General features: G+C 38.6%; 1 protein-coding gene across 1 annotated transcript in view; it reads left to right on the forward strand.

The window, feature by feature from the left end:
- Positions 1-4,764: 4,764 nt before the first annotated feature.
- The window catches only part of gabra6b (gamma-aminobutyric acid type A receptor subunit alpha6b), a 48,616-nt gene continuing 26,111 nt past the window's right edge, over positions 4,765-27,269 (forward strand). The window contains exons 1-7 of the mRNA XM_088320899.1: positions 4,765-5,280; positions 5,384-5,502; positions 7,684-7,751; positions 13,851-14,071; positions 15,769-15,851; positions 17,276-17,419; positions 20,307-20,459. Of these exons, the coding sequence (XP_088177025.1) occupies positions 5,246-5,280; positions 5,384-5,502; positions 7,684-7,751; positions 13,851-14,071; positions 15,769-15,851; positions 17,276-17,419; positions 20,307-20,459 (823 nt within the window). The 5' untranslated portion in view covers positions 4,765-5,245. The remainder of the gene's footprint in view (positions 5,281-5,383; positions 5,503-7,683; positions 7,752-13,850; positions 14,072-15,768; positions 15,852-17,275; positions 17,420-20,306; positions 20,460-27,269) is intronic.

Here is a 27,269-nt window from a genome sequence, read left to right on the forward strand (position 1 = left end):
GAAATCTAGAGGTCAAATAATACACATTGCCTCTTCAAAGAATGCAAGCGTCAAGAATTGCACGTTTGCAAAGGAACGTTTTGGTTCCAACAGCCATAGGCGAAAATAAATCCGTTTAAGGAAGCTTCTTTAAAAAGGGAACGTGCATGTCATGTCTGCAAATGCCTAAAAAGCAGTCGTGAACGAGCGTGCGCGCGCACGAGTTGACAACGCGCGCGCTACTTAAAGCCTAAAAGCCACTCAGGTGGTATTAGACGCCAATGTAAAGTGTTTCCATGTAAATGGACTCACTTTGATTTGACGATTCAAACTTTGAAAACAGACATTAAGAATGCATTGAGATACAAAACTTCTTGCTTCGTTACATTTTATTATTTGATGAAGTGCCGCACGTTCAGACGGCGTCAACCTATATTTATCCCTCTTCCGCATTCTTTTGTGATAAAAAAATGATAATGATAATAAATGATGATAAAAGATCGCAACAATCATTAAAAAGTAATACCGTTTGATCAATGATTGCTTCCATTTTCTCTTTTCGGATGTTCAAAATGTTTAATATTACACTTACCCAGCTTTCGGCGATTATATTACGTCATCACTCCTCGACGAACATAACGTAAAATAAATTGGTACAAAAGAAACTTTATATACACAAACAAAATAAAATACAAAAGTAAAGTTTAAGATTCTACATTGCATTAAAACCTTTTTTAATTAGTTATTATTATTCAGAGCAGTCTGCTTTTTAGTCCCCGCAAGTTTTTCCCGAACTCTCATCTGACGTCATCACTTTGGGCCTCAGGTGCGTCCCAACCAAACGAGAATAAACTTACTCACGATATAAACACATGTATTTGAATTTCATATTATTTCTATTTTATTTTTTGTGTGGGTAAAATAGTAAACACAACGCTTTCTTACCATAACAACCTTTCTCCTCCTTCTGACGTCACCACTTTACACGATCACAATTTAAACATAAAGGGGAGAACAAATACTTAAAAATAATATAAACAAAACCAAAATAAACAATCACATATTTTGACATTTTAGTTCACATGAAAACACGTTATACGCAAATGCATATGGTATAAGACAAAAAATAAATCACGTTTTTTTTCTTTCAGTGCGGCCCACCACGAAACGGCCCACGGCCCCGTTACCAGTCTGCGTGCCGGTGGTTGCTAACCACTGCCTTAAAGGCCACATAATCTTATGTATAGCTAAAGCCTATGTCCATATAGATAGTATTTGTTTGCTGTAACACATGGACCAGTATGCAGACAGTCAGCCATATTGGATGGGTCCAACAGACACAGTTTGATGTTATTATTATTCTACACTTTTATGTTATGGTCCAAATGAATGTGGAAGGTATAAGGCGTGTTTTTTTTTTCGTCTACCTGCCATGGTTACCTCTCAGGGCGAGAGAAATAAGGAATTGTCGATGAGAAGGCAACGAACATGGTTATCGAGGCTTACTAGAGCTACAAGACACCCGAATCGTATCCATACAGTATGTCCCAAAAGTGAGTGCACTTCTCACGTTTCTACAGGGATTTCATTATAATATTTAATAGAAAAACACTGAAGAAATAATAAAAAGAAGTATGTAAACAACGGTAATGGTTTACTGGAAAGATATCCTGTGGTCTGATGAGACAAAGAATGATTTATTTGGCTCAGATGTTGCGAAGCATGTGTGAGGGCAACCAGGTGAGATGTACAAACATGTTTGTGTCGTGCCTAAAGTCAAGCATGGTGTTGGGAATGTCATGGTTTGGGGCTGCATGAGTGCAACTGGAGTTGGGGAGTTGCGTTTAATTAAGGGAAACACAAACTCAAGTATGAACTGTGGACTACTGGGGCAGAGAATTATCCCCCTCCCTCTAGAAACTGGTTCACAAGGCAATGTTCCAGCCTGACAATGACCCCAAATTCACTTCTAAGATGACAAAGGCTTTTCTAAAGGGGCTAGGGGTAGAGGGAATGGACTGCCCAAGCATGTCTCCAGATCTAAACCCAATAGAACATCGTTTGTGCATGCTCAAGTGAAAGGTGGTGAAGTACAAGATCTCCATTATCAACCTAGCTCTGTGGGAGAGCATTCCAGTGAGGCTCTGGTGAAATCTATGGCTGGGAGGATTAAAGTGGTTCTGCAAAATCATGGTGGCCACACAAAATATTGAACTCCAGGAAGTTTTACTTTAGGGTGTACTCATTTTTGTTACCAGGAGTTTAGCTACTAATGTCTATATTTTGAGTTAAGAGGAAAAATACATTTCACTGATATATGCTTTACACAGACTAGATTTCATTGCGTCAAAGCACTGTTTCTTCAGTGTTGTTCAATTAAATATTAGGATGAAATGTCTTCAGAAATGTGAGGGTTGTACTCACTTTTGTGACATACTGTATGTGAGAGTCTGTTCTCAAATATTTCGTGAACGGTAGGTAATTGAATACAGTGGTACCTATATACGAATGTCTCTGCATACGAAAGTTCAAGATTACGAAGTCCCTGAATGGGAAAATATTGCCCCTAGTTACAAAGGCGTTTCAGGATCCGAAGTCAAAAAAACAGTACAGAAAGAGCTGCTGTTAATTGCTCCCAGGATTTCTGAACTTAAACAAACTGTCTATCGCTTCAAATCTGCCTGGAAACCCAGTGCACATGCTCTTCGTGTCACGTCACAGTTCAGAGTTCAGAGACCATTAGGAAGAGGGCTTCCGGCAAAATGGAGGGGGGCGCAGGCCAAATCAAAGTAAGACATTTGAGCAAAATTCCACAAAGTTTCAGAATTTGAGGAAAGGAATCACCCGGGAAAAGTGTTTACAAGTCGAGTTATCGCTTATTATGATGACATCTGCCTCGCGCAATTCAGATGGATAGTCAAAAGCCGGCAAAAGCAGACATCATTGGATCAGTTTTTCAAGAAACACAAGGCAAAAAGGTAAATTAATGTTTTTATTATTTCCTTTCTTCTTATTTTTTTTACATTATGTGCCTCTCATTTTAGGTTTATTGTGCGGTAATCTAATTTTGGTATGCATTTGTTTCATGTTTTATTGCTCTTATATGATTTATTAAAAGAAAATCATACTTTACTTTTGTGGGGAATGGAACGGACTAGTGCATTTACATTCAAATTGCGTCTCTACATACAAAATGTATAGGTCAGAAAGCTACTCCCAGTATGATTTAAATTCAAAGTGGATGTAGCACTGTAATATGGAAACTTGGTCGTATTTCTTGTTGACTGTCTTTTGTTAGCTACAAACACCAGTATCAATTTACTAATCTTTAAGGGAATTATTCTCCTGAAACATGGTAGATCATGGTAGACCTGAACATGCAAAAAAAACACATTATAATCAAAAATGGTGTAGGGCCCAACAGGGAAGAGGCCCCCCCATCCCCCTACCCAACCGACTCCCCGAGGCCACCGTAGCACCCAGGCAAGCCAATCCCACCCCAAGCCGCAGCACCTGCCAGAGGCCCTGGAGCAACGCCACCAGGACAACCAGTAACCCCCAGCCCAGCGACGTGGCACCATCTCAAGCCCCATCTCCCCCAAGGAGACAGAGCGGAGAAGGACACACTGTCGAGACTGCAACCCCTCGACCCCTAAGACCGAACAGGAGAGACCCAGTAGTCACGCCAATACCTAGTGGACAAAAAGTAACCCGGTTCCTAGGCTCACCAGGTCCCCAGCTGGCGAGCCCTACCCTGCACTTTGATATAAACCATCCCACACTGTGTGCCCTAGTGTGTGTAATGCAAACGCTGACATCCTTAATGATGTCCTCAGTCCAGTCATTCATTTTAATGGCTTGCAGCCATGGGTTCCTACTGTGCTTTTGAAAAGGCCTGTTTCCTATTGGAAATGCAAAAAAATGCGTTCATTAAAGGAGCTTGACGGAATTTGGAACTTGTTTACTCTCTGCGACCATCTCTTGGCTTATGCCATCATTGCAGCCTTGGTCAGCTCATTCATGATGCACGTACAAGTACGTTCATTTCTTAGATGCGCTGGGATGGACTCTTCTTTGTTTCACCTCTCATGGGTTTTGGTTTGGTGTCTGGACTCTACTTGAAGCAGTCTTTTTCTGACTTACACTATTTTCTGCCTACACAAACAATTAAAAGCAAAAAAAAAATCCGCAGGGACGAGCATGAAGTCACTCCCCAGCACTCCCGCAATCTCCATTCCTTCTTCTTAATGTGTTCTGCCCTGAACAGCTTTGCTAAAAGTGATATAAAAGCACATCCAACAATCTTTTCTGTGTCCCGTTTATTCTGGAGGGACGAAAGCGTGACCAACTTGGGGGCAGAGGTGCTTAACGTGTTTGGGTGTTTGGTGTTTGTTTTTGTATACGAGTTTGTCTTGCTGTCGCTCACCTCTCTTGAGGGATATGACCTAGGTAGATAGATAGATGGATGATACAAGCAGATAGGTGCAGTGGGAAATAAAGCTTAAGTTCTCATTGAACATAGTTGGACGTTGTCAACACATACTTAAAAGAGAAAATATCTAACTTTTTTAAGGACACCTCAAACAACACACCCCACATTAAAAATAGCAAATTGTGCACTTGGTCACACATCAGCTGGGCACATTATTTTTTTTAAAGTGCGACTCTAAGAACACAACTCAACATATACATCTTCCCTCACTCTATTCAAACTCCCTACTCCCGCTATTTTGGGTCAACAATGCGCACGCATCCTGTGCCGATTCGGTCATGACTAGGGTGGAAAGAGCTCTATATTGTGGTCACTTTTAGTAGATTTCATCTCCAGTTTATTCATTTTATTATGGTTTCACTTTAAATATTTATGCTGGTTGACTTGTTTGAAATCCCATTTCTGGTTTGTTTATTTATCTCAATCAATCGCAACATTTTTTTTCCTACTCTACACAAATCCGCCCCCCTCTCCACTCCACCAACCCCCGCGTATATTTCTATCCTTTCCGCGTGTCAGTCCACGCTCGCTACTCTTAACAACTCTTGGGTATTTCTTTTTTATATTATCCCTCATATATATTTATTTATCTCTCGATTTCAATCGAGACAAGTGGCACCGAGGACGCCAAATCCGCGCAACTCCCCAACAAGACGCGCTCACATTTTTTTGGGAGAGTTTGAGAGGAAAAAAACTGACGTCCACGCGCGATGATTTCACGCGTGATTTGGTGGAGCTGATTTTTGGGAATTTGCAGGTCTTGGATTGCTAACTATGGCTCTCATTTGGACGGGTTTCTTTCTGGCTTGGTGAGTCGAAAACTCTTTGACTTTTACGCACAGCCGGTGCGAGCTTTACTGCGAAACTCTTGATCTATTTTAATGTATTTTATTTGATTTTATTGAGTTACAGCGTGTGGTGCGTTTGGGGGACGCAACACACCGAGAGCAGTATCTATTTGGATAACATCACGCGCATTTTGGATAGATTGCTGGACGGATATGATAACAGGCTGCGACCTGGATTTGGAGGTTTGTTTAGAAAATAACGTCAAAAAACTGATATTATTTTATTTTTTGGGGGGCTTACTTGTGTGAAAACAAGTTAAGACGAGTTTGTTGTGTCCAAATGGATCATTAAGTTCAAATAATCAAATGAAACATAGTCCTTTAATCCCAACATTTTGAATTTTCGTTCTTTATTATATAGATTTCAACGTAGTGCATGTTGTTTAGCTCGAGATTGGACGTGGCACTTTAGGAAAATACTTTCATGACAAAAAAATATATACATATAAATAAGTTGTGAGTGCATCAAAAATAGTGCAATGAGAAAAAAGACAATAACATTGGCAGCAAAATAGGAGTAAATTAATAAAATCTGAATATATATAGTTTCTATAGAGACAAGATATATTTGTTTTTCACATTTTTGTGTACTTGTTTGGTGTGGTGCTGATCCCCCTGGGGAAGAAACTGGCCCCGAGCCAGTTTATATATCAAATTCTTGATGTTATATAGTTATTTAATCTTATTGAAGTATGCACCATTAGATTTATAGCTACAAAAATACATATTATTGTCAGTATTGTCATTTATTGTGACATATAATGTTTACTTTTTACAAAAGTTACATGCAATAAAATACCTAAAAGACTTTAAAAAAAGATAGATAAGATTTGTGCGTTAAAGTCAAATTAAGTATGTTTTGTCAAAATATGTCATCAAATTGAAATAACCTTTGTTTTTCCCGCAAACACAAATGATAAAATACAACGAAATACACTTGTTTTTATTGCCGTTGTTTACAATGTTTCAATACAGTGATACCTAAGGACTCACCCATAATCCGTTCAGGATCGGTGTTAAAACACTACATTTTTCAAGTACTGAAACCTTTTTTTCCCAAAAGAAGTAATGGTAATTAGTTGTATTTGTTCCTACACACTCTGAAATACCCAACATAAGAATAAAACGTGTGCACACACAACCATAAACACAATAATACATAACATAAATACAATGTGTACCCAGACAACGATAATTGCAGAATAAAAATTGAACACGGTAAAGATAAAAATATAAAAACAAATTTAAAGCATTACCGTACTTTTTAGCAGCAGTTTGAAGGCAGAAACATGTAAATCATTCCTGTATGTCTGATTTCCTTCTTCAACTTGATGGGTTTTCTCACTTTTCCTTCCCTTTTTTTATAACTTCCTTGTGATTTAGCTAGCTTCCTTTGTACCTTTCTAGCTCGCTATCTTTGTACCTTTCTATCTAGTTGCCTTTGTAACATTTTAGCTAGCTACATTTGAAGCTTTTTACCTTTCTAGCTCGCGATTTAGCTAGCTCCTTTTATACTTTTTTACATTTATATCTAGCTACTTTTGTACATTTCTAGCTAGCTATCTTTGACATGTTTTACCTTTCTCGCGAGTGATTTAGTAAGCCACTTTCAACCTGTGTAAATTTATATCTAGCTATGTTTGTAGCTCTCTGGCTAGCTACCTTTGTACCTGTCTAGCTAGCTACCTTTGTATCTTCTTTGCTACATTGAGGCTTTTTAGCTTTCTGGGTAGCTACTTTTCAAACTGTTTAATGTTCTAGCTAGCATTTTGTTTCTTGGGACGTTTTATCACCAGCAAAAAAGGCCAAATGTCACAATAATTTTGTCTTGTCGGCCTGACCAATACTCATCAGATTATTTTAGTTGACCGGGCAAGAGTAACCAAGATGGACGCTCATCTCACTCTGCATCGCTTTCGTTCGGATGGGTTTGAGTTACGATTTTTAATAGCAAAAATGATTTAAAAATATTTGATTGAACACCGGAGATATCACCGCACATTATTTAAATTGAGATTAGACATTGCACTCCAGTATAAACATGTAATAAAATACTTATTACAAAACAAATAAAATACAACAATAGTAGGCTTTATAAGTAATGTTAACAAACTAAATTTAATAATCTCAAACTAATCTTTTTAAAATGTTTCTACACAAAATAAGCTCTGAAACCCCCCCCCCAAAAAAACATTAAGAATAGAAAAATGAATCAATCAATCAATCAGCAATAGATGAAAACACAAGGTAGTGCTTGTAGAGTTGCCAAGGTTGTATGAATAAAATATGAATATATAATGGACTCTATGCGCTAATTTCCTCAAAATAGTAATGATCCTCTAACCTCGTCCATTTCTGCTTTAGGACCAGTGACCGAAGTGAAAACGGACATCTTTGTCACCAGTTTTGGACCAGTTTCGGACGTGGAAATGGTATGCAACCGAGCCATTGAAAGACTAGTAATGTCGTGCTATTTGTATGTATGTGTGTGTGTTTTTTCTTACTCGTCCTGGTAACTCAAGTCCTAGCATTCATTATTCCGGCATTTGGGCAGATGTCATTAGTACAGCTTAGTGGGACTTTAATCTGTCCGACAATCCCCCCCTCCCCTCCTACTGTGCCCGCCCCCCAGATGGGACTGATGTTGGCGGCTACTCTTGACATAGGATAGGCAGAGTGGTGGACCACAGCAGTCGTGACGACTAAGAGAGAAACTGGAATATAAAAAATAAATAAATACAAAGAGCTCTCCAAGGCAGCGAGGTCATCCTCTTGACCTCAAAACAACCAGGATTGACTCTCGAAGCTCACGCTAATGTTAGCGAGAATTATTTCCCGTAGACCTTGAATGGTTAAGTGACTGCTGGAGCTGTTAAGGGCTAGGTTGTTTCTGGGAAATGTGTTGGCATGGGCCATAAGCTGGTTTTTAGTACGGCCCACTGAACCAAAATCTTTCGATAAATACTACGAATCAAATAAATGTTGTTTTCTGTCTGCGCTTGTCCCCGGTGTCCCCTTTGTGGTACCTTCCTCCATGAAATTATATTTTTCATTGTGTACATGCAAATACAGTATAGGCTATGTTTAAAGTTAAAAAAAAGGCTAATCCAAGAAAATGTTCTCTTGGTAGTAAGCTTGTCCAAGTGTCCCCCTGCTCGTCCTCCAAAGAACATACAATATTTTTCATAAAATATTATTTAATTCAATGTGTCATGTCACACATGCCTTGGCTCAGAAATATATGCAACTGAAAAAAATAACAAACACTCAATGTACTCGAAAGTTCAGAAGCCCATACAAACACATAACACTGAGTGTGGCAAAGTTCTCCATTGCATGACTTTACATAGAGTTAGAGAGGGGACACAACCAAGTAATGCTGCTACTTTGGAATACATTCAAAATATATTCTAATAAGGATTAAGAATGCTTCAAATCTTTCTAACAAGCCAAGCTCTCCGGTGCCTTGCTCATATTATAAAGAGGTAAAGCGGGAACACAACCAAGGATCAGGAACATAAATGCTTACTTTTTAGCAACCCAATCCCTCCGATGCCTCGCTCACATTCCAGGGAGGTAGAGAAGAGACACGGACAAGTTGGGGTTGTGCTTTATAGACAATCAAATTACATTATACCCATCATCATATATGCTTAGAATTCTTCTAAAAAGCCAACCTCTCTGGTGCCTTGCTCACATTACAGAAAGGCAGAGAGGAGACACGACCAAGGTGTGCTACTACTTTTGAATAAATTAAAAATATTTTCAAATAAGGATCATGAATGCTTCAAATCTTTCTAACAAGCCAAACTCTCCGGTGCCTTGCTCACATTATAAAGAGGTAGAGCGGAGACACAACCAAGCATCAGGAACATAAATGCTTGCTTTCTAGCAACCCAATCCCTCCGGTGCCTCGCTCACATTACAGCGAGGTAGAGAAGAAACACGACCACGTTGGGCTTGTGCTTAATAGGCAATAAAATTATATTATACGCATCAACATATATGCTTAGAATTCTTATAAAAAGCCACACTCTCTATTGCCTTGCTCACATTACAGACAGGTAGAGAGGAGAAACGACCAAGTTGTGCTACTACTTTTGAATACATTCAAAATACATTGTAATAAGGATCATGAATGCTTCAAATCTTTCTAACAAGCCAAGCTCTCCGGTGCCTTGCTCAAATTATAAAGAGGTAGATCGGAGACACAACCAAGGATCAGGAACATAAATGCTTACTTTCTAGCAACCCAATCCCTCCGGTGCCTCGCTCACATTACAGGGAGGTAGAAAAGAGACACGAACAAGTTGGGCTGGTGCTTTATAAGCAATCCAATTATATTCTACCCAGCAACATATATGCTTAAAATTCTTATAAAAAGCCACACTCTCTAGTGCCTTGCTCACATTACAGACAGATAGAGAGGAGACGCGACCAAGGTGTGCTACTACTTTTGAATATATTCAAAATATATTCTAATAAGGATCATGGGTGCTTCAAATCTTTCTAACAAGCCAATCTCTCCGGTGCCTTGCTCACATTATAAAGAGGTACACATTATAAAGAGGTAGAGCGGAGACACAACCAAGCATCAGGAACATAAATGCTTACTTTCTAGCGACCCAATCCCTCCGGTGCCTCGCTCACATTACAGGGAGGTAGAGAAGAGACACCAACAAGTTGGGCTTGTGCTTTATAGGCAATCAAATTATAGTCTACCGAGCAACATATATGCTTAGAATCCTTATAAACAGCCAAGCTCTCCGGTGCCTTGATCACATTACAGAGAGGTAGAGAGGGGGCACAACCAAGTTGGGCTTGTGCTTTATAGGTAATCAAATTATATTTTACCTTGCAACGTATATGATTAAAATCTAAAAAGCCAATCTCTCTGGTGCCTTGCTCACACTACCACGCGGTAGAGTGGAGACACAAATGATTCGTGCTAAAACTTGTACGGAAAATACAAATGTATTATGATGAAGAAAATAAATGTTTGGAATCCATTCAACAAGCCGAGCTCCTATGTGCCTTGCTCAGATTACAGAGAGGTACAGTGTGGACACGACCAAGTAGTGATTTTACTTTTAAAGAAAGTCAAAATATATTCTCATAAAGAAATGCTTCAAATTTTTCTTCAACTGAATGAATATTTTAGCCCGGCTAAAACTGAGCAATCATCTGCTATTTTTTTCTATCAGGCTGATAACCGTGACCTCATATTTGGCTGTCGCCGCTTCGGCAAATATCGTCTTGATAATTACCAAGCAAACCTAGTTATTATGCTGGTTAAAAAAGGAATAAAAAGAGTATTTATTTCAAAAGTACTACTGTCAAATAATTGTCTCGAGACAGCTGACATGCAGGCTCCGGGATAATAATCTGTTTTGAGAATCCGACACACTACCAGCACCGTTCTCACTCCCCATATGCTCGTCTAGGAAGGTTAGAAGTTAGCGCTGAGGGTTAGCGGATGGATCCAAATACTGATATTATCGATACTGAGAGAGTACTTGGATCGGATCGATACTTTTGTCTAAAGATCGCTGTTGTCTTCCCATTTTAACTACCACTATAAAAATGTTGTTAGTGAGTTGTAAGATTATAGAAATATTGAAACTTTTTAATTCGATCCAATTGTGGTTACGCTTTATTTGCACTATTGATATTATTTTCAAAATTCTATGCACTGAAGGTACTATATTTTGCAGACAATAAGGAATACCTGATTAGAAGATGCACCTTCAAAAACACCCCCTTGTGAAAGATTCTCATATATAAGGCAAATCTGACTATAAGTCACATCAGATTAAAACAAGATAAAAAACGTATTTCGTAGAATATAATATTTAGGTAATCTGGCTTCACAACTAAATTGAATTGATTAATTCATAAATGGTAACCGTATGTAGCAGCATTTTGTTTCAATTATGCATTTCTGAGTGTATGTACCGTATTTCCAGCTCTAAAAATGCGCTTTTTAAATTTCGGGTGTTGGCCAGAAAATACGGTATTTCAGTTATACAATTTTTGTTACGTTGCTGCTTTTTTATGGTTTGACTCTTTTGACATTAGTTTTGAAAGTGTTGTGCTATATTATTTGTATTTATTCTTTATACCGTTCAAGTTTGCATTGCAGTTATTTAATACAAAATAAACATTTTTATGGCTGTTTTTATCATAATTATATACTATTGCCACAAATTCAGGCTTGAAACTTAAAGCAAGTGAACTGAAAATATTGTTTAAGAATCAATTGTAAAGTGGAACCAAATTATTGCAACATTTTATATTATATTTACAACGAAAAAAACTGAAAAGTAGGTGTTGCAAAAATATTGCCCCCCCCTGTTCTCTCAGCTCAGCCAACTAACTTCAGAAGTTCCCTGACAACTTCTCCATGATCCAATGTCGATCTAAATGACAATGACAGAGTGCATTAAGTCTCAGTTTAAATGCACCTAATGGGCTCAGAGGTCTGTGAAAGCAGATACAGGAGAACGGAGAGCATTATTGGAATCAAACAACACATCTGACAAGTCCGGGATAAAGTTAGGGAAAAGTTGAAAGCAAGAATGGGATACAAGAAATATTCACAAATATTACACATCTCCCAAAGCACTGTGCAAGCAATAATATAAAAAAGAGAGAGCATAAAACCACTGCAAACCTACCAAGACCTGGCAGTCCCTCTAAGTCTTTGGCCCAAAAAAGGAGAAAACTAATCAGAGAAGACAACTATTAGTCAAACTCTGCATAAACCTGCGCTTTATGGAAGAGTGGAAAGAAGTAAGCATTTTCTGAAAGATAACCATTGAAATGCCCGTTTGGCGTTTACAAGACGCTACAATGGAGACAAAAATAACATGTGGAGCAAGGGTGCTCTGGTCAGATAAGAATAAAATAGAACTTTTTGGGCTGAATGCAACGTAAGAGTAACACTGCACGTGGCCCAGGAAACACCATCCCAAATGTTGAACATGGTGGTGGCAGCATCATGATCCGGGGTTGCTTTTCTTCAGCAGGTACAGGAAAGATGGATAAATGGAGCCAAATAGAGGAGCGATTCAGTTAGACAATGTTGGAGTTTTCAAGAGGCCTGAAAATAGAGAGTAGGTTCACCTCCCAAAAGGAAAATGACCCTAATCATAGAACAACATCTACAATGAAATGGTTTAAAACTAAAAAGATAAAGGTGTTAGCATGGCCATACCAAAGTCCAGATGTCAATTGTATAGAGCATCACCATCAAACCTTAAATGAAAATCAGCTGTTTTGTGAGTTAGAATGTGCAAATATTTCTGTTTCAAGGTGTGCAAAACTTATGACATAAACAAAAAGACTTATGGGTGACTCAAAGAAGGCTGTACAAAGTATTAAATCAAAGCGTGCCAATTTTTTTTGCAACTTATATTTTTTCATTTGTAAGCAAAATATACAATGTCTAATACATCTGGTTTCTTTTTACGATAGTGTCTTACATGTTGTTGATTCTTAGAAAATTTGAAACCTGATGTATGGCAATATGTCAAAAAGTGGTTGGAGGGCCAATACTTTTGCAAGACTGTAAATCAAGAAGGGAAAGCAAAAGTATCGGTACCTACCTACCTACCCCATACCTGTCAACCTCCACGGCTCCATGCCCTTACAAAATGTTGTATTTTCCCTTACAAAATACAAAATAATCTTACACCATATTTTTTTTTCAAACGTGTTTATTTATGTAGCTTAACATGTTATATTCTACATATGTTTCCTTATATCATATATATTGTTAATTAACATTTTGGTGTACTGAGTTGCTCCACATGAATGAGGTTTATTATGAAAAAAGTTAAAAAATAAAGTAGCTTGGACGTTCACTGTAAAAGGAAAAAATACATGCAAATATAGTTAAGTAGAATAATACATTTTCTTATTCAAATTAATAATTCATTTTCTGCATTAAATTATTGTTGGTAATATACTGATTAAAGGGATAACCACAAACCTGTCTTTTTTCATTTTCTCCTTTCATACTTCCCTTTTTTCTTAACTTCTTTATACAACAATAATGATTCGTAATATAATGTATGAAAGCAAGTGAGCCGTTTGAGAGTCGGCTCTCTTTAATGAGTTGAGCCAAAAAGCCGGTTCTCTGAAAAGAGACGGACTTCCTTTCACTAAATGAAATCCGAGGAGGCATGCGCACAGTAGCATCAAACCGCTCGCTTCGTTTGCAACGAAAAAAAAACGATACCGAGATAGAGGCTACCTCGGCGAACTCGTTTGACTTGATTGATTTGCCGTTTCATGATAGTTGTTGTACGGCTGATAATTGAAAAAAAAATTGCGTTTTTCCGTACAGATTTTCTTGTATGTCGTACACGTCTTAAAATGCATAATAAACGTACTTTGTACGGCAAAAACGTACAGGTTGACAGGTATGCTACCCTGTATTTACTTAGATGTGGTCGACACCAAAAATCCCAGTATCGCCCACCCCTAGTTAGCCCATGTTGTAGTAATCCGTGAATCCCCCTCTTCAGGAATACACCATGGACGTATTTTTCCGGCAAACGTGGATCGACGAGCGCCTGAAATTCGAAGGCCCGATCGAAATCCTTCGTCTCAACAATCTGATGGTCAGCAAGATCTGGACGCCCGACACTTTTTTCCGCAACGGCAAGAGGTCCATCTCACACAACATGACCACCCCCAACAAGCTGTTCCGCATCATGCAGAATGGAACCATCCTCTACACCATGAGGTAAACCGTGCCAAGACCGGAATAGAACCCCCCGCAAAAAAAAAAAACATCCCAAAATCAAATACGGGCCATCTGACCGTTTTGGATGTCGATTCAAAAGAAAGAAGAAAGATGAGAAATGTTCCGAAGTAACCGCCGGTTGCTCGAAATAATTAGAACGTCTGAAGGCGTGCAGTGGAGCCCCAGGATAGGACATTTTCTCTCAATGGTGTGGGATAAGATGTTTTTCTGCTTCTCTTCACTGCATTTTCCCCCGCTATACAATATCAACAACTAATTATTTTGCGAACCCAAAAATGTAAAAAATTCAAACTTAACAAACTATGATTTGTTAAGCTATGGGTCTTGTTGGAATTTAATCATCGAAATGTACCGTTTACCAAATTGTTTGAATTAGTTATCTGACTCCATTAACCAAACACAAACTACATTCACCCAACAATGTATGCGCTTGTTTCTTGAGGGAAAAATGAAAAGGAAAGCCGCCATTTTCACACGGGGGCAGATTTATTTTCCCTAACAATTTAAGTAAGTGTACTCCATCGAAGACGGCCGAAGTAGCGAAGTTGGAGTCTCTGGGCAGCCTTTTTCTGAAGTCCTTTAGCTTTCTCCTATTGGCCATTTTCTCCCGCATAATGGTGTGCCGGCTCCTCCCATGGGCGTGCCAAGGAAGCCCAACTTGGGCTTCACAATCTCATAGAAGAGCGTCTTGATGTCTGGCTTCCTCAAAACAACACCGGGCCTTTCTGCGTCAACAGCGTCTGGGTGTGCTGATTATCTTATCAGCAGTACGTCCCGTTCCTGTAAACAACATCTTCCACCACTTATGCCTGCCCGGAACTTTCATTGCTCATTGAATAAAGGCACAGTCAGTAAATAACTATAGCATTAAACTCAATAAATGTAACTTGTATTCAATCATATAATATCCTTTATAGTCAAATGTATACAATCCTTCAGTCTCAAGACTTGCGGTGATGCTAAATGGAGAAGTAAAACTGAAAACAATTCAAACTTTGCCTGTATGATATTGGTAGAAGTCATAAATCTTAAACTCCCATTTTGGTTTGTGTCACTGCGTCATAAAAATGCTGATATGCTATTGGTCGAACCACCTCTCACAATCCCTTTCTCTCTCTTTGTTCAGTTCAGAATCTTATGTAACAAACTATGATTTGTTAAGCTATGGGTCTCGAGACTTGCGGTGATGCTAAATGGAGAAGTAAAAATGTATGAAATTCAAACTTTGCTGTGTTTGCGAGTAAATCGAGTTACGTCTCTAATATACCTGTCTGCTATTGGTCAACGTCATATAAGATGCCGGTCTGCTATTGGTTTGCATCACAGCATCAAGAAAAGGCCTACATGGTATTGTTTGAACTACCTCCCACAATGCCTACAGTAATTAAACCACTTAAACAAGATTAAGATCCGGAAAAAATAAAAGATTGTTGGATCAACTTTAGGGCCTGTTCAATTTTGTTTTTATAGCTGCTACCCATATGAGCAAATACATCCCTTTGGTGGCTAACTTTGCTATATCAGTTAAAGCTAGATAATTTAGCATCTAATGCCACTTTTACTAACTTTAACTACTTATTCTAATAGCAGAATTTGTGGACATGGTTGCTAGCCACCCATGAGTTATATTCGATTTTTAAATATCCAAAAACTTAAGCTATTCTGTATTTTGACAGATTAACAATAAACGCCGAGTGCCCCATGCGTCTGATGAATTTCCCGATGGACGGACACGCGTGCCCACTCAAGTTCGGCAGCTGTAAGTTTTTTTATTTGTCTTCCCTTTTGGTTGTTATTTTGTATTTTGACAGCCGCCTCCACCCACAAATATTCATCGAGTCGCTAACTAATTGATGGGCTGTCAAGATGTCAATATGAAACGCTGCTGTGGTAGCGAGAGCTGGCAATGTCCTGCAGACTTGGTATAGAGCCGCCCATGATTTTCTGGGCTGTGTTATGACACGCTGTAAGGCTCTTTTAGCGCAACCAGAGGGCATTAGTTCAAATAGGTAGTGGCTATGGTGAGAGGAGTCCTGTCTAATCTTGTCGATAATGTCCTCATGATTTGGCAGAGAGCAGCCTGTGAATTTCTGGGGTGCGTTGATGACCCTGCAAGGCTATTTTAGCATCTGCCGGAGGGCAACTGGTCAAATATGAGTGGAGTCCTTAATAATCTTGTCAACAATTTCCTTAAGACTGGGCAGAGAGCAGTCCATGATTTATTGGACTTTGTTGATTACACTGAGTAGGGGGTCGGGTAAAAAAAGAGTGCTTAATAATCTTGCCAGACTGGGCAGAGAGCAGCACATGATTTTATGGGCTGTGTTAATGACACTTTGTAAAGTTCTTTAAGAATCTGCCAGAGGGCAGCAGGTCAAAAAGGCTGTCTTGTTGTTGTTGATAATTGCTCTGAGACTAAGACAAGAGCAGCCCATGATCTTTTGGGTTGTGTTGATAAAACTTTGTAGAGCTCATATATCGTCTACCAGCATGTCAAAGGGGGTGGGGGCAGGTGAGAGGAGTCCTAAATAATCTTGTCAGACTGGGCAGAGACCAACTCATGATTTTATGGGCTATAGTAATGACAGTCTGTAAGGCTCTTTTAATGTAACAGGTCAAAGAGGTGGGGGGCCATAGTGGTAGGAGTCTTTAAAACTGTTTTCATCAACTTAATTGAGACGAGGCAGAGTGCAGCCCATGCTTTTTTGAGCTTTGGTGATGACACCCTGTAAGGCTCTTTTAGCGTCTGCCAGAGGGCAGCATGTCAAAGGGGTGGGGGCCGGGTGAGAGAAGTCCTATATAATCTTGTCAGACTGGGCAGAGAGCAACTCATGATTTTATGGGCTATAGAAATGACACTCTGTAAGGCTCTTTTGATGTAACAGGTTAAAGAGGTGGGGGGCCATGGTGGTAGGAGTCTTTAAAAATGTTTTCATCAACTTAATTGAGACTAGGCAGAGTGCAGCCCATGCTTTTTTGGGCTTTGGTGATGACACCCTGTAAGGCTCTTTTAGCGTCTGCCAGAGGGCAGCAGGTCAAATAGATGGGGCAGCTGTGAGAGGGGTCCTTGATAATTTGTCGGCAAAATCCTCAAAACTGGGTAGAAAGCAGCCCATGATTTTCTGGGCTGTTTAGATGACTCTGTAAGCTTTTCTTTCCCTTCTGTTGCCGTTTCTCCCACAGACGCATACCCCGTCAGCGAGATCATGTACACGTGGAAAAAAGGTCCCCTGTCTTCCGTGGAGGTTCCCCAAGAGTCGTCCAGTCTCTTGCAGTACGACCTGATTGGTCAGAGAGTGTCCAGTGAGAGACTCAAGTCCAACACCGGTGAGTCCGGTTTGTAAAGTTTGCCAAGAGGGATGCCCGAAAAACAGTTTTTGTGGACAAACGACACTTCTTAACATTATACAAGGGGTGAAAATATATCATGACTTTCGGAATCTGTCATAGTATCCCACGTCTATCAAATTAGCATTCCAAAAACTAAACATTTAAAAAAGATGGAAATCGGTCTGTTTAGAAGCTCAGCAAGGTTTTGCTTCTTCTGAAATTAATCCTAGTAATCTGTTTGTTGATTTTGAATTCTGGTGACGATGATTCAGTAAATGTAAAATCAACTATGTTAGCCACGAGCTATTAGTAGCATTTTCCTTTAGTATACAAATTGACAGAAATATCAATATAAGAGCAGCGACCATTTTCTAACGAATGAAATCAATGTCAGGAAGCCTTAAATTGATTCATAATTCCGGTGTTGATACTTGAGTAATTGTTATTTGTAGCATTTAATCAAGTTAACCACAAGCTATGAGTAGCAATTATTTGCATGAGCAACTGTATAATCGTTAAAGTCGCATTAACATTGGTTTATCATTATTTTCTAAATTGATTTTCGCAGTATGGATATTTTATAGTTAATTCAATGACTTTTAATTCATGAAGAAATGATTAAAATCATTAATCATTCATGTTTTGGATATTGAATTGTTCATAAACTGTAAGCATCTGAGACAATTATCGTTTATATTTCTACTACCTGGTATCCTTGTTTACTTTTCTTAGTGGCTACAGCAGGATTGGCAGCTAGCATTAGCGGCTAATGTTTAAAGACTGTAAATTCTACGCTACTTCGGGCTTCAGTTACTGCTGTTTCACTCCTTCGCGGATTTTTAAAGGAATTGATTTTGTCTTTGTAGTCATTTATATCATTGTATCGTGCGTTGTAGGGAGCGATCTAAGGGCTCTCTGCTTTGGGTGGGTGTGACTGTTTGTATGCGCGACCGTGATAGGCTCGTGTAAGCCGTCAGTCAAACAGCCGGGGTGGGCATGCGCAGTCTATGTCTCCGAATCAACAAACTCCGCGCTAGGCTACTGCCACAGCTACTTTTTAGCGGCTCGTTATATGGAAAAGAAGCTCATCAATTAAATCGGACTCAAAGGAAAGTCAGAAGAACGCAAAGAAATGCTTATCACCAGCTGGTAGAAGGCAAAAACGGTGGTGCTGCTGCACCAGCCTCTTGCTAACAACTAGGCTAATAACTCTCTGCAGCTACTGCTACGGACCCTGTATCTTGCTAACGCCAGCTCCATTAGCCATGGAATGGATGACTTGTTTCTACAACTCGTGGGACACTACTACATTCGGCATAGTTTTATTTTGACCATTGCATAAATCTGTCTCCATTTGAGGACACTCGGCTAGCCAGCTGCTCTCTAAATATCTTTCTTACACTGAAAGGATAAAAACCCTCCAACTTTGTTTTACTTTTGGATAATGACAATGAAACCAAGGGTCCAAGCATACTGCTCAGATCACACAGGGGTAGATGTTGAAGTAATTTGGGGCCCTTCACTCATACCTGAAGCTGTGTATGCTCTTCACAAATGTCCCCCAATTTCCATCAACTTTGGGTCAAAAGTATAATAACTTTAAGCAAAGTTGGGGAAATGAAAATAAATCATCAGAAATAATAACCAATTTAAAAAAAAAATCTAGTTGTTACCTCTTTAACTCACACTTATTGGCTACAACTAGAGTGGCTGCTAGCATTAGCAGCTAACGTCTGGAAACAATACGCTACACATCAAATGTCTATAAACTTTTAATCAAATCAGGTAAAGCAAAATATAAATCGTAGACTATTATGTTTATTCTTTGCTAGTTGTTAACTTGTTTAATTCATACTTATTGGCAACAGCTAAAGTCTGCTAGCATTAGCTGCTGACTTTGGTCGACTATAAGCTTTGCCTTTAAGGTCTATGAAGTCGGGGAGAGTAAAGTAAAGCTTTACAAGCCATGTTGATGGTTTATTTGAACTAGTTGTTAACTTTTTTAACTCACTCTTAATGGCTACAGCTCAAATGGCTGCTAGCATTGGCAGCTAGCATCAAGAGACTGTACACTTTAGATTTATGACCTATGAACTTTAAACCGAATAGGGGAAAGTGAAATAAGGCTTAATTGTTATTTTTTAACTAGCTATTCATTTATTGTACGCACACTTAATGTTAGACTGGAGGCTAGCATGAGAAACTAGCATCTGGAGACAATCAACTTTAGGTCTAAAGTATATAAACGTTAAGCCGAGGAAAGAAAAATATAACGTCAGAGACAATAATTCTCAACTAGTTGTTAACTTGTTTAACTCACACTTATTGGCAATAGCTAAAGTGCCTGCTAGCATTAGCGTCTAGCTTTGGGAGACGATTAGCTTAGCGTTGAAGGTCTAGAAACTTTAAGCCAAGTCGGGGAAATAAAAATAAAGCTTTACAGACAGTTATTGTTGGTTTATTTTAACTAGTTGTTAACTGCTAACATTAGCAGCTAGCGTTGAGAGACTATAAACACTATAAACTAGATCTACAACCTATACTTTTTAAGCCAAGTAGGGGGAAAGTAAAATAAAGTTTTAGAGAAAATTGTTATTGTTTAATCTTGCTGTGAATTTATTGTACGCACTCTTAATGGCTACAGTTAGACTAACTGCTAGCATTAGCAGCTAGCGTCGAGTGACTAAACTTTGGGTTTTTAGGCAAAAAATAATTAAAAACCCTACTAGGTGTGTATTATGAAGTAAAATCAGTTTTTATTTTTACTTTTTAAGAGTTGTATTGCATCTAACATATGATATCTACTTAGCGCTAACAGCTAAATACATTGAGCCCCTTTTATTATGAAGTTTTCCTCGAGTAATGGCGTTGGTTATCTGTCCAGGGGAATACGTCATCATGACCGTCCACTTCCACTTGCAAAGAAAAATGGGATTCTTCTTGATCCAGACATACATTCCCTGCATCATGACCGTCATCTTGGCTCAGGTTTCCTTCTGGATCAACAAGGAATCCGTCCCGGCTCGGACCGTCTTCGGTAGGATCTAAAGATTCTTAAGATTTTCAGACTTGCAGTTCCTATAAAAATGTGTTTTTTTTCACGTGATACACGAATTTTATTACATGCAAACATGGTTTTTACATTAAAATCTCTCTAAATATCTCCTCAGTATATTATAATTATCCATCCATCCATTATCTGCACCGCTTATCATCAGTAGGGTCGCGGGGGTGCAGGAGCCCATCCCAGCCATCTTTGTGCAGTCCCTGTAATAACCCACTAAATTTGGTATTTGGTTTTGTAGTAATTTTGTTAGATTTATGTAGTAGTGTTTTGTAGTATTTTTGTAGAGTCTGTATTGTATTGCTGTAGATAAATGTTTTTGTAAAATATTTGGAGTATTTATATTATGTTTTTATAGTACTTCTGTAGAAGTATTCCTTTAGTATCGTTGTGGTCTGTAGTAGTATCCCTGTATTGTATTACTAAAGTAGCAGTATTTTTTTATTGTATGAGAGCAAAATCACATATTACGTCCTTGTTTTTTGAAGCTCTAAATTTGATATTTGGTTTTGTAGTAATTTTATAGTAATTCTGTAAGATTTCTGTATTAGTGTTTTTGTAGTGATTCCATAGTAGTATTTTTGTAGTATTTCCGTACAGTCTCTATTTTATAGCTGTAGATGTATTTTTGAAGTAAAATATTTGGAGTGTTTATATTGTGTTTTTATAGTATATATGTAGTATTATTCCTTTAGTACTTCTGTAGTTGTATTTCTGTAGTAGTATTCCTGCATTATAGTATTACCGTGGTAGTATTTTTGTATTATTAAGGTTGTATTTCTGTTTCATTTCCAGAATGAAAGCACGTGGCAAATATTACGTCCCTGTGATAAACGACTAAAAATGATATTGGGTTTTGTAGTAATTTTGTAGGAATGTTTCTGTAGTATTTTCGTAGAGTCTGTATTGTATTGCTGTAGATGTATGTTTTAGTAAATATTTGGAGTATTCATAATATGTTTTTATAGTACTTATGTAAAAGTATTCCTTTAGTATTTCTGTAGTTGTATATCAGTAGTACTATTCCTGTATTATATTATTACAGTACTAGTATTTATGTATTGCATGAGAGCACAATCACATATTACGTCCTTGTTTTTAAGGGTTCTAAATTTGATATTTGGTTTTGTAGTGATTTTGTAGTAATACTGTAAGATTTCTGTATTAGTGTTTTTTAGTATTGCCTTAGTAGTATTTTTGTAGTTTCCGTACAGTCTTTTTGAAGTAAAATATTTGGAGTATTTATATTGTGTTTTTATAGTAATTTCAACTTCATTTTTGTGAGCTTTATGTAGTTGTATTTTTGTAGTAGACACACAAAGGGTTAAATGGGACAAAACTAGCAACACAAAAATAACTTATTTTAATCAGTAGTACCTCATTTGGTAAGTTGCATCCCTTAACCACTATGGTCGTAGGGGCATGGTGTATCTTGGGCAATTACAGCCTGGTGGCACCCATTTCTCTCCAGGCCAACATATGTTTCCACCTGCTCTCGAACCCGGGAATGTGCTGACCACTGCACGACGGAAACACAGTACTTGACTTACTATTATATATTGTCATTAAACTTTGAGCATTTTTGTTCGGTGGGCCGGAATGTCAGAAACAGAACAGAAACAGAAACATCGCCTGACGTTCTCACACAAGTCTTTTATTTTATGGGAAATGGGGAGTCATGCACATTAGGAAGCCGGTCTGGCGTCGAAGGACAGGAAGCCAGAGACCGACAAGACCGATTCCAATTGCCCGAGTTGATATCGGACAGATGGGGTTAATACCGGACAGGAAGGGACAGACAGGATTGACAACAAATCAGGATATTGATAGCGAACAGGAAAAACTAGACAGGAATGTAAACTGGAGAAAATAATACAGGACCAAAATAGACCAAAAACCGAAGATATCAACAGGAAAACAGGACCGAGTCAGAACCCACGTCTTGTGGGGCGGAAGTTCGTTTGACGGGCTGACAAAAAAAAGAGGGCGCTATGCTTAATATAGAAAGAAAGCCAATATTTTAACGAGTAGGGTTGGGTAGGGTTACTTTAACCTGATTACTTTCAATTACCTTTGGATTACTCCAATACCAAATATGCTAATAAAAGACAAAAGAAACTAAATTTGAATAAAATGATGACTCACAACACTTGGTAAGCTTTCTCTCCTGGCTTTGATCTCTTTAATCTCCGGCAAAACTAACATAAAATGCGACAGAAACAAAATGAAAATAAATCCAAACAGCTTGCCAACATCATTTTTGCCGTTCCGTGTATTCTGTTACTCCCCAAGCCGGCACACAATTTAGTCATTTTATTCATATTTAGTTTATTTTGTCTTTTATTAGCATATTTGGTATTGGAGTAATCCAAAAGTAATTGAAAGTAATCCAGTTAAAGCAACCCTACCCAACCCTGTGAACGAGCTGCAGCTGGCACCACACGCGCGGGGCCAATTGGGCACCATGGCAACCATGACACAAAATACAATTTTGTTTGGCTGCATGAAGCTCGTGGGCAATAGTTTGCCCACCCCTGAACCATATAAATGAAGGTTTTTTTTTGACCACTAGGGGGTTGCTATATCATACACACCGGGCCTTTAATCTGGTCTCCTAAACTTCGAACATACTCGAGATGAGATAAATATAGCGACAGTATATCTGTATTTGTTCTTAACCTTTCCTCATTATTTCCCTCCTACTCCAAAGCTGAATTAATTGGGAATAAACGTCCTTTTTTTATGCTGGCGAGGGGGAGGATGTTTACACTTGGCCCGCTTGGATGCGCTCGCAGGTTCCGCTCCCTCGCATTATATTACGCTACACTTGGCCACGCACGAGCCCAAGCCTCTGGAGCTAGCCAGGGACGCGAAAGCCCAATCAAGAAAAGCAAAGAACATGAAAGAAAGAAAAAAAAGAGAAAGGAAAAAAAAGGGTTGGAATGGGTTCGCGTTTCTAATCCCGCACGAGCCCAAGCCTCTGGAGCTAGCTAGGGACGCCAAAGCCCAATCAAGAAAAGAAAAGAACATGAAAGAAAGAAAAAAAAAAGGGTTGGAATGGGTTTGCGTTTCTAATCCTGCACGAGCCCAAGCCTCTGGAGCTAGCTAGGGACGCCAAAGCCCAATCAAGAAAAGCAAAGAACATGAAAGAAAGAAAAAAAGAGAAAGAAAAAAAAGGGTTGGAATGGGTTTGCGTTTCTAATCCCGCACGAGCCCAAGCCTCTGGAGCTAGCTAGGGACGCGAAAGCCCAATCAAGGAAAGCAAAGAACATGAAAGAAAGAAAAAAAGAGAAAGAAAAAAAAGGGTTGGAATGGGTTTGCGTTTCTAATCCCGCACGAGCCCAAGCCTTTGGAGTTAGCCAGGGACGCCAAAGCCCAATTAAGAAAAGCAAAGAACATGAAAGAAAGAAAAAAAAGAGAACGAAAAAAAAAGGGTTGGAATGGGTTTGCGTTTCTAATCCTGCACGAGCCCAAGCCTCTGGAGCTAGCTAGGGACGCCAAAGCCCAATCAAGAAAAGCAAAGAACATGAAAGCAGGAAGAAAAAGAGAAAGAAAAAAAAAGGGGTTGGAATGGGTTCGTGTTTCTAATCCCGGTAGCGTCGCCTTGAATCCAAAAGAAGATGGAGGGAGTAGATTATAGAACTGGGAAGGATTTAGATGTAAAAACGAAATATTAAACTTTGAAGAATTTGGGATAGTGGAGCTCATTATCTGCAGTTTCCATCATATGGGATTTTTCGACACCTTAAACTCAAAAGTCATGGTCCCCCACATCATTTGACGTGGCCCCGGAGACAATGCTGAGAAAGGCCTGACAAAAAATGAGCTAGACAACTGTTTTCTTTCTCTTTCTTTTTTCTTTCTTTCTTTCTTTCTCTTATCTCTATCCCTCTTACTCTGACCTTTTATATCTTACTCTCTCTCTCTCTTTAGTTTTTTCCCCACTTACTGTCTCTTTCTTCTCTCTTATTGCTTTCTTTCTTTCATTTTCTCTTTTTTTCTCTTTCTCTCTTCACTCTTCTTTTCTTTGTCTTTCTTTGTATATTTTTTCTTTCTTTTCCTCCCTTTCTTTCTCACTCCTTTTATGAATTTCTCCTTTTCCACTGTGTCTCACTCTCTTTTGTCTGAATCTCTCTTTCTTGCACTCACTCAATCTTTCTCTCCCTTTATATCCCTATCATTTTATCTCCGTCTCTCTTTTCTTTCTCCTTCTCTTTCTTTCTCTCTCATCCCTCTTTATCTCTCTTTATGTTTCTTTTTTATTTCTCTCTTTCTCTCTCTTTTTGTTTTCCTCTTTGTGTTGATCTCTTTCCTAATCCATCCCTTTCTCTCTCTGTTTCTTTCTCTTTACACTCTTTCTGCTTCCCTATTTATCTCCATCTATCTCTCTCTATATGTCTCTTTACACTATTTTCTCTCCCTATCTATATATCTATAAATTAAAGTAAATACTATAATTGTGTTTTTTTGTTACTTATGATACTCCATAGTTTTTTGGTACCAAAGCAATTCTTTCATTTAAAGAGAAAAGTAATAAACTACAGTTTTTGTACCAAAGCACCAGAATTTATTTCCAAAACACGTCTCAAGTGGCATTGTATATAGATTTAAATAGCACAACTTTTGCATACCATACACTTTACGCATTAGACTACTGCTTTTCGACCCTTAAAAACGCTGAACACTTTACTAAAATATGTGTAAATATTGCGACAATTATAACCTTTATCTTCTTTGCTCCTTTATCTTCTTTGTTTTCTTTTATCCTCACTGTTAAATGTGAAACTGGAGTGCCACGTCCAATTTCGTTGTCACAATATGTTCAACCCATTTTGTAACAATGACAATAAAGGTATACTCTATTCTATTCTAAAAATGTCTAGGACTTTCTCAAATTTAAACAACAAACACATCTTTGAAGAATGTGGACCTTACCTAAAGAAATAAACCAATGCCGGACCCTTCTATCTACCGAGAGAGCTAACTGTGGTCATTGTGCTTGCTGTTTACGTTCCACCGGATGCTAACATTCCACCGGATGCTAACATTCTACCGGATGCTAACGTTAGCATAGCGCTAAATCTCCTGCCCGCTGCTATCAATAAAAAGCAGCTTGCACACCCCGACGGATCTTTTATCGTCGCTGGCGACTTTAATTGGGCATGTTTAAGGACTGTACTTCCCGAATCCATTCAACACGTGGACTGAGCAATTAGGGAAAAACCACTGGACTGTGTGTGTTCAGTAAGTCAAACAACTAGTTGGATCCGTCCATCTCTGTCTGTCCCTCACCCCCTCATACACACCCCCCCCTCCGGAGGAAAACAAAGCCTATACAACAAAGACAGTTAAAACATCTTCTTTGTTCCTTTATCTCTTTGTTTTCCTTATCCTCACTGTAAAATGTGGACCTGGAGTGCTGCGTCCAATTTTGTTGTCACAATATATCGCATGTTGTAACAATGACAATAAAAGCATATTCTCTTCTCTTCTCTTCTCTTCTCTTCTCTTCTCTTCTCTTCTCTTCTCTTCTCTTCTCTTCTCTTCTCTTCTCTTCTCTTCTCTTCTCTTCTCTTCTCTTCTCTTCTCTTCTCTTCTCTTCTCTTCTCTTCTCTTCTATTAAATGCTTAGCTCAGGACTTTGTTCAGTCCTGCTCTTCACAATGCATTCGACTGATGAGAAGACTTTTCACATTAAGATCTCTTCTTTAATAATTCATACCATTGGAGGTTTCTACAACGGACTGTCTTTCATTGTTTCCATTTTCTTAGTTTCAAGGAAAAAAGAAACAGTTAAGTTTATTAACCGTCCGGTTTTGGTCTCGGGAAGGTCCCTCAAGTTTTTGCGGGAAAAACCTTCCAGAGTTCCTGATCGTTTCAATGGTTACGGAAGGAGCGTTTAATGGCTAGCTGGAAAGCACGCGCGGTACATTAAGGCTACAGTACATTGTGGAATGCGTCGTCAACATCCGCTCTAAAAGCTTAAAATCCCTTGAGCGCCAGTCTCCTCCACCTAATTGAGTGTATTCTAATTTGTAGCTTGCTTTCTCCGACCCCCTCCGAACGCACCGCCCCCTCCCACAAAAGCCCATAAACGCCGCCAGCATTTCATTTCTGTCCTATCTTTTCTCTCAACAGCCTTTCTTCTACTTCTTTTCACTTAAGCCCGGCAGCTTTATATTTTCAATTCCCTTCACGATATTGGAAGCCTCATTCCAATTCACTGTACCAGAGACAAATGTTAACTTTTTTGTGCATTACACATGTTTTAATGGCAATCAATGTTATTCTATCCTTCTCTTCTAAAAATAGTAAATCTATACAATAGTGGTAACAAAAAAAAAATACTTCATTTGTTTGAATGAAAATATATTGTCTTGTTTTGAATAAAAAAAATAACTCAAAGTTTGGGTGCACATTGTACACAAGGTTTTACGGTAATATATTACTGTATTTCTGCAATGATTGAAAAATATCACTCATCACAAACACAAACTATTGGATACAATAGGAATCAAACAACAGCAATTGAGAGTGCCAAAACATAACCACTGCCAGTGATATAGATGACATATGAAAAGGCATTAAATCGTATTCACTGTACCAGAGACGGATTTTAAAGAATGGAGAAAACAGAAAGTTGTCCTGAAATATTTAAATAAACACATTGCACAACAAGGGAATGGGAGCACCCAGACTGTATTTGCCCAAGACACCAGAGGAAATGGTGCCCCTACAATCTTAGTGGTTTTACCTTGCCGATGAATTATTTAACGGGGCAGCA

The sequence above is a fragment of the Urocampus carinirostris genome, chromosome 17 (assembly GCF_059441175.1).
Source record: "Urocampus carinirostris isolate Australia breed hairy pipefish chromosome 17, RoL_Ucar_1.0, whole genome shotgun sequence".
Classification (NCBI taxonomy): domain Eukaryota; kingdom Metazoa; phylum Chordata; class Actinopteri; order Syngnathiformes; family Syngnathidae; genus Urocampus; species Urocampus carinirostris.